Source organism: Penaeus japonicus, unplaced genomic scaffold (genome assembly GCF_977035675.1).
Source record: "Penaeus japonicus unplaced genomic scaffold, GWHDUDI00000001_assembly GWHDUDI00000008, whole genome shotgun sequence".
NCBI lineage: Eukaryota > Metazoa > Arthropoda > Malacostraca > Decapoda > Penaeidae > Penaeus > Penaeus japonicus.
In genome coordinates this window covers 13,557,828-13,565,327 of record NW_028234410.1, presented here as the reverse complement: position 1 = coordinate 13,565,327, position 7,500 = coordinate 13,557,828, and the positions used below count along the sequence as shown (strand labels likewise).

Sequence of the window (7,500 nt, the reverse complement as noted above, 5' to 3'; positions counted from 1 at the left end):
AGAATAAATTAACAGAGTCTAAGAAATTATGAAAAATTATTATGTTTAACCCTTTGATGATGGTGCGTCACACTCGTGTGACATGGCTAAGTGCCCGATGACGGGGCGACACACCAGTGTGCCATTCCCGATGCAATATTGCATAGGCCCGGCGAAGGGGGTTTCCACTTATCGCTGGGCCCGTCAGGATAGGGTTAAGAACAATCTAGCATTCTATTGCTGATGTTTCAGCACATCACAACTGCCCTGCCCAGAACTCAGTGAGAAAATGCGAGTATATTTTCTGAACACATGATAGGATGTCAACCAGCACAAATGGGTTAATCTCAAAAAACTGATGTACTAAATTTAGTCTTTTTAACATTTTCTTTCTTTTTCTTTTTTACTATCTTTCGTTGCCACTTACACACAAAATGATTTATGATCATTTTAACTCAAAGCGGACGGGGCACCTAGCAACCTAACTGGCAGTCAGGACAGGCGGTCTACGACACTGGCAGCACTGGCTAAAAATTAGAGGGATAGCTAAAAGTTTTCTCCACCCCCCAGGCAACACAGACTAGCCTAAACAATATTTTTCCATAAATCCATCACAAAATAAGAGTTTAGACTGACTTTGAAACCCTGTATCTCTGAAGCTAGCGCCATTACAGCCATAATACTTCATGACTGTAAGCACGCTTCAGCTGTGGACAGATCCCAATGTCGATTCATGTATGCATTGTCGCCTGGTCTGCAATGAATTAACAAAGTTTCTGGTATCTCAGATCCTTTAGGGGTAAAAGCCTAGAACCTAGAGTTAGATTATGACAACTAGACCAGAGATAACATATTCAACTTGGGGAATATTTAATGGAAATATCTATATTTAGGAAGCAAATCTGTATATACAAATCTATATTTGTTGGACAATGAATTGGAATAAATTATTATTTTTCAGATTTTTATGTCACTAAGTATGCACATACTTGACTATTTATTGTTGATGGTATCTCTTATAGGTGTTCATATTCAGATGTTATATATAATGTATTCTTATTTCAGTTCCTGATATTAAAACTAGAACGTCCAGCAGTTTTAAAAACTATAACTTTTGGGAAGTATGAAAAAGTCCACGTCTGTAACATCAAAAAATTTAGGGTCTATGGAGGTTTATCAGATGACAACATGGTGCTTCTGTTAGAAAGGTGTGTATAATGTTTATGCAGTATCAATGTATTTTGATCATATATGTTTAACAGGGAAATGCTTTTAATATGGAAACCTATTTCTCATGGTTGTAATTGATTAGAATGCCTAGCATTGCACTTTAATAAGGCTTTTTTTTTTTTTAAGAATATTCATTTGAATAATTCTCATGATTTTTAATTTTCTATTCCAGTGGATTAAAAAATGACACTGTCCCTGAGACCTTCCTATTAAAGCACACAGTGTCTGGACATCAATTTCCAGTTCGCTATGTAAAGATAGTTCCTTTACAGGTAAGCCCTCTATCACTTTACAGAAAAATTAAATAGAGGATAATGAAATAATTGTTGATTTTCATGTTATAATGTAGTAGGGATGCTTACCCTGTTGTGCTAATATTAGCTTCCTTTACTAAAATTTGTGCCTGTAGGACGTCAATGACGTCACTCTGAGCATAATTACTATTAGTTAATGACCTATCATTTTTTATATTTCTGAGGTGTGAATTTTGCTGAGGGGAGCTAAAAAAGAATAGGGAAATTTCTTAGAACTTCTTTCTTTTCCAGTCATGGGGATCAACCTTCAACTTTAGTATTTGGCACGTTAGTCTTGGAGGCTGTGAGGACTGGAATATTGTCCAAAAGTGTATCAACTGGTATACAACTGTAAGTTAAGGTGTTATCTTATTGTTTCTTCAATAAGTGAGTTTCTTTTGATTGTATTTCATAGATCTCTTTTCTCTCTCTTATATTGCTTTGTCTTTTGGTAGTAAAGGAGATGAGCAAAAGAAATATGTAGCATTATGTTAATTTTTTAATTGATATTTAAATGTATGATGTATATAATCACAATAGATATAATTTGTAGAGAAAGTCCATTTTTCTTATAAGGAAATGAAATTTCTCAGTATCATAGTAAGCTCTCCTGATTGATTCATTGCTCATACAGTATAATATTTGTATTTTTAATGCAGTATCGGGAAAGAGAAGCCATCCGCCTGTGTTTGAAACATTTTCGTCAGCATAATTACACGGAAGCATTTGAATCTCTGGAAAAGAGGACACGTGTCACTTTAGAAGATCCTAGACTAACAAAGCTTCACAAACTACTCGTGGAACAAGGAGATTTTGATGGCTGTGAGAAACTCATAAGCGAGGCAGCACGCGGTAAGATCTCACTAAGACATCATCAAGGTCCCAGCCTGTTGAAAATAGATTTTGTGGCATCTGGATTGTGAGTTTCAGCTGAAAATTCAAATTTTTATACTTATTCTCTTTTCTCCCCAGATGGTTTGTTTCAGCAGTACATCAGCCAACAAGAATATAAGCCCCAGTGGACGCCCATTATCCCATCTCCAACTGGCACTCGTCAGCAGCCTGGGATGAGAGGTGGTCATCAAATGTGTATTGATACGAATACTCAGGTAAGCACGTTATTGCAACTATTGCTCATTAGATGAAGAATAGCTTTATTCATTTTCAAATAATAATTTCAATTTGTTTCCCCCTTTAAAGAAATTTGAGTTGTATCAACTGTATATATAATGATAATGTTTGATATAACATTTAAAAAAAAAAAGGTGAACATGAAGGAAGTACTAATATGATGATTATCTTTTTTCTTGCAGACTATATACTTGTTTGGTGGCTGGGATGGTAACCAGGATTTAAGTGACTTGTGGTCTTACCAAGTGATGTCTCAAGAATGGACTTGTATATCACGTGATACTCATGCAAAGGTAACTTCCCTCTAATAATGAACATTATTGTAGGTGAATTGTTATATATTTTGATACCAAAATTTGATATTTGATATAAGTGTGCTCTTGCCTTCTTCTATTTCTTCTATTAGTAATTATGTTGGTATATCCTTCAGTGATTGTATATATTTGCAAATTAAATGTAAGAAAAAGGTATTTACCTTGTGTTGTCTTCAAATAGGGAGGGCCAAGTGCACGGTCCTGTCACAAGATGTGTTTGGATCCTGAACGCAGGCAGATATTCACCTTAGGAAGATATCTTGACTCGGGTCTTCGAGTCCCAGAAAATTTAAAAGTAAGTAATGTTTGCAGTTCATGCTAGTTACTCTTACAGATTTTTGAGGATTATTTACATAGTTTTTAAATTGATTACTCACACAGATTTTGTCCTTTCTTTTGATAGTAACTTAAGAAAAATATGTACAAACTACATTTTGATTATTAATTAATTGCGGATGGGTGTCATGACATGCATGACACAGGAGCTTTGGCTTTGACGATGGGCATCATGATGTACATGACGTTCGGGGATTTTGGATCACTATGCTATTTTATTGCACTATGAGTAAGGGTGACTGAATGTGACAATTGCAGTCATAATTACTTTAATTACAGTAATGATAAGCAAACCTAACATCCAAAACCTTGTGGCACCACCTTCTTCTAGCACCAGTAAGAGAGAAAGCCTTGAATGGCACCCACATATGGTTTCTAGCAAGCACTATCTTTATCAAGTGGCGGCACACAGCAAGTTACTGACCTCTTGTTCTAAAGAACCACCGATGAAAGATGTGTAGGCAGAATGAGAAGAGGAAGATGACTCAAACCATGCCCAGTGTCCAAGTTGTGCTCTTGTACCAATAGGGATGCCTTTTATTGCAGCACTCGCAGTCATAAGCACAGGTTTCCTTCCTCTTCCCTACCTCTTCATGTTATCTTCATTGTAGATGGTTATATGTTTCGTATTCACTCATGACAGTACACAGTACGAAAAAATAAAGTTGCTTTTTGTCCTCCCATAAAACAGCAATACTTCTATCACACTGAGCTGATATGGATCATATACTACAATTTTAGTCAACTACAGCATTGATAGAGCCTGTCATATGGGTCATATAAGTCTCTAAACACAATAAAACACACACAAATCAAAACAAAAATGGCTTTAGTTTTACCATGAATGACTGGATGAGAATGGGAAAAGTCAAAGTATGTTGTGTGAAGCTGCCTCACTCTGAAATGAAGCCCATCCTGGAGACTGGGCAAGTGAGTCTATCCCCTGTCTGCAATGGGTTAAGGATTAAGGATAGTAATGATAAAAATTGTCAGTGACATCATGTCATCATGACAATTTGATCTTTAATTGTTTTACAGCAATTACCCTACTTGGGCTGTAGAAGGGCAATTCATGTCCAAATTTACATGTTTCGTTTTTTGCAAAAATTTCCATTTGGTATGAAATGTCTCCCAATTATATTATGTAATAATGTAACATGTTTTTTTTTTTCTTTTTTCTCCCCATCATCTCTGATCTGTTCCACATTTTTGCAAAAATGAAAATTTATGATTATTTCACTTGTCAATAAGAAGCAGTTGTGGTAAAAGACCACTTCACCAATGATTCTAACATCATAATGTATCCAAATTTGCAGCTTTTGAAATAGGCCATTTGAAATAGGCCTCAATATGGTTAGCCAGGTCTTAAGATGTTCAACCTAAGCAGTGCATCTTAAGATGTGTGTGTTTTCTATTATGAGCATTTGGTTTGATAGGGCATCATAGCTAAAGGAATAAATGTAATTTTAACAAGAGGAAAAATGCAGTACAAAAGTTATTTGACCCATTGAAACATGGAGGGGATAAAGATCAACAGAAAGTAGGAGTTCTTGGAAAGTATACAAGGTTGGTGACTGCTGACATGACAATTGATTTTAAACCATTAATAACTAGAATTTTCCCAAGTTCAGATCACTTTCTATTTGTTAAAATTACAAGCTATTATTATTCCTCCATCTATGATGATCTATTAAATTAAATGGTAATTAGTATCACATTGCTAATATATCATATATGACTCATAATTGATTCCATAAGCCAAGAAAATAAGAGAAAACACAGATTTCAACCCGATAATGATGGGTGATGAGATATCATTTCATCTGGTGGCAGCACCTGCCACCAGGATGTGATATCACATCAAGGCATTTTGTATGGCATGGTGATTGTGCATGCTGTGGGTGACAGTGGCCTACACAGGCAAATAGCCTAAGGTGTTAGGCCTGCACATATCAGACTATCCCAACATTAGTACTGGGCATAGCCAAAACCGTGCAGACATTATTGGGTTAAAATGCCTTTCCCGGGCTGAACATATTAAGTTGTGGCCAGTCTTTTAAGGAGAAGGTGTAGTGTGTAAAATGTTTAATGATATTCTCTTCTTTCCAGAGTGACTTCTATATGTATGACATCGAAAACAACAAATGGACGCAAATCACAGAAGACACAGCAGCTCTTGGAGGTCCCCGGCTAATATTTGACCATCAGATGGTGATGGATGTGGAGAATCGAATAATTTACGTCTTCGGAGGACGTGTGCTCACCCCCTCACGATGGGAGGGGTGCGTTGGGGGGTATATAGATGTTGCCTCATTGGAGAAGATTTTGACGATTTTTCATTCCTTTTTCTTTTCTTTCTTTTTATCTGTGTGTTGTTTTACTGTTATTTATAGATGTTCATGGTGGTTTTATCCTTGGTATTTATTTGATATTCATCTCTCAACCCTTCTGCCGACCATTTTCCTCTCAGGGCACTTTTACACCCTACTCCAATTTTTTTTGGGGAAAAAGAAGGCTTTTTTGTAATTGTTCACACTATTTTCACAAGTGAAGAAAAATGTGTCTATACAAATGGAAATCCTATGATAATATGCATATGTAACGATGCAAAATGTGTATTTTCAGGGAATGAGCATAACAATGTGTCATCAGGCAGGAGCGAAATTTTCCCATGACTTGATATCACGTTACCTGGCACTTACTAAAGAGCAAACTACTAATGTCAAGTATAAGAACTAGGTGTAGTTGACACCATTTATGTTGTTATCTCCATGCAACATCCTTAACCCATTCACGCCGGTTGACGTGATGGCACGTATTGTGGTTTTCGCGTCAGACGCCCTGGACGCGCTATGAGGGGAAGCCGCGCGCTCAGGTAGAGCGAGTGGGCAAACAGAGCCTTTTTTGTTCTTCTTTTTATTTTCTAATTCTTTTACTGTAGTTATATAATGTTCATATGGGTTTTTCAGTGGTTTTTATTTTGTATTATTTTGAGGGGAAGCCGCCTGAGAAATCCACAAGGTGTTTCGGAGGCTTGGATCTTTTTTGTTCAAAACCCCGGTATTGCGAGAACGAAAAAGCCGGGAAACTGCCCATTCGCATGGGTGATGGGGGGTTAAAGAACAGCCATAAACAAAAATTATTTTTATGCTAAAAATTGTACAAAGTTAAATATAGATTAACTTTTCTGTAAATGATTCACAATTCAACTGAATGATAAATATGATGATATCACTCAGGCCATCAAATTGTAAATTTAGCTGCTGTATTCATTTTTGTAGCAAAACAATGCTGACTGGATAAATTAACCCAATCCCGACAGGCCGGCGATAAGTGGAAAGCCCCTATGCCGGGCCTATGCAATATTGTAACGGGAACGTCAAACTGTTGTATTGCCCCCGTCATTTGGCATTTAACTGTGTCACACGGGTGTGACGCACAGTCGTCAAAGGGTTAAAATCCAGATTTACCTATTGCACCACCTCATAGATGTCTTTAACCCATTGGAGCCGGTTGACGTGATGACACATTTTGTAGTTTTTGCGTCAGACGCCCGGGACGAGCTATGAGGGCAAGCCGCGCGCTCAAGTTGAACGAGTGGGCAGCCCAGGCTCGCGGCTTGTGCGTTCGAGAACCCCGGTATTGCGACCGTGCAAAGCCGGAACACCCCGGCGTGAATGGGTTAATGCTGAATCTGCTGTATCTGCTGAAATATTTTTAATGCTGTCTTTTTTGCAGTATTTGGTTTGATTTTGGTTTCTGGTTCCTGATGTTTGCAATTCTTTTTAAGATTTCCATTATATGAATATTTCTCATTACTATTGCATGATGTGTTAAAGTTAGCACAGTTATTAAGGTAAATAATTCCAAAAGTGTACCAAGCCTTTTTGGTTTAGTCAATAATTTACATTTTCTGTGATGTGTCTGTAAGCTGATGATTTTACTTGATATAGATTTTGGCACATTAGTAATATGAACAAACTGAATATTAGGGTTTAGAGAGCTGCAGCTCACCACAACTCAATCCACCTACCAGTAGTAAGGCCAACTTCTTCAGCACTTAGTGATATTGGTGTATTAGATGCTGGGTGGTAAGTGCATCTTATAGGTTGGCAATAGGAATAGTTGATGCTGGGTTACAAGGGCATTTTGTAGGCTGGCAGTTGAGGTAATTTAAATCTGGGTTGTAAGTGCATCTTATAGATTGGTAGTTAGAT

General features: G+C 37.1%; 1 protein-coding gene across 4 annotated transcripts in view; it reads left to right on the top strand.

The window, feature by feature from the left end:
- The window catches only part of muskelin (muskelin 1), a 21,955-nt gene that overhangs the window by 5,360 nt on the left and 9,095 nt on the right, over window positions 1–7,500 (top strand). For 2 of the 4 annotated variants that reach the window (XM_043001369.2, XM_043001367.2), the window contains exons 3-10: window positions 1,045–1,187; window positions 1,382–1,481; window positions 1,755–1,853; window positions 2,162–2,354; window positions 2,475–2,611; window positions 2,816–2,926; window positions 3,129–3,242; window positions 5,393–5,565. In XM_043001369.2, the coding sequence (XP_042857303.2) occupies window positions 1,045–1,187; window positions 1,382–1,481; window positions 1,755–1,853; window positions 2,162–2,354; window positions 2,475–2,611; window positions 2,816–2,926; window positions 3,129–3,242; window positions 5,393–5,565 (1,070 nt within the window). Of the gene's footprint in view, window positions 1–1,044; window positions 1,188–1,381; window positions 1,482–1,754; window positions 1,854–2,161; window positions 2,355–2,474; window positions 2,612–2,815; window positions 2,927–3,128; window positions 3,243–5,392; window positions 5,578–7,500 lie in introns of all 4 variants that reach the window. The other 2 variants (XM_043001368.2, XM_043001366.2) reach the window with 1 other exon arrangement.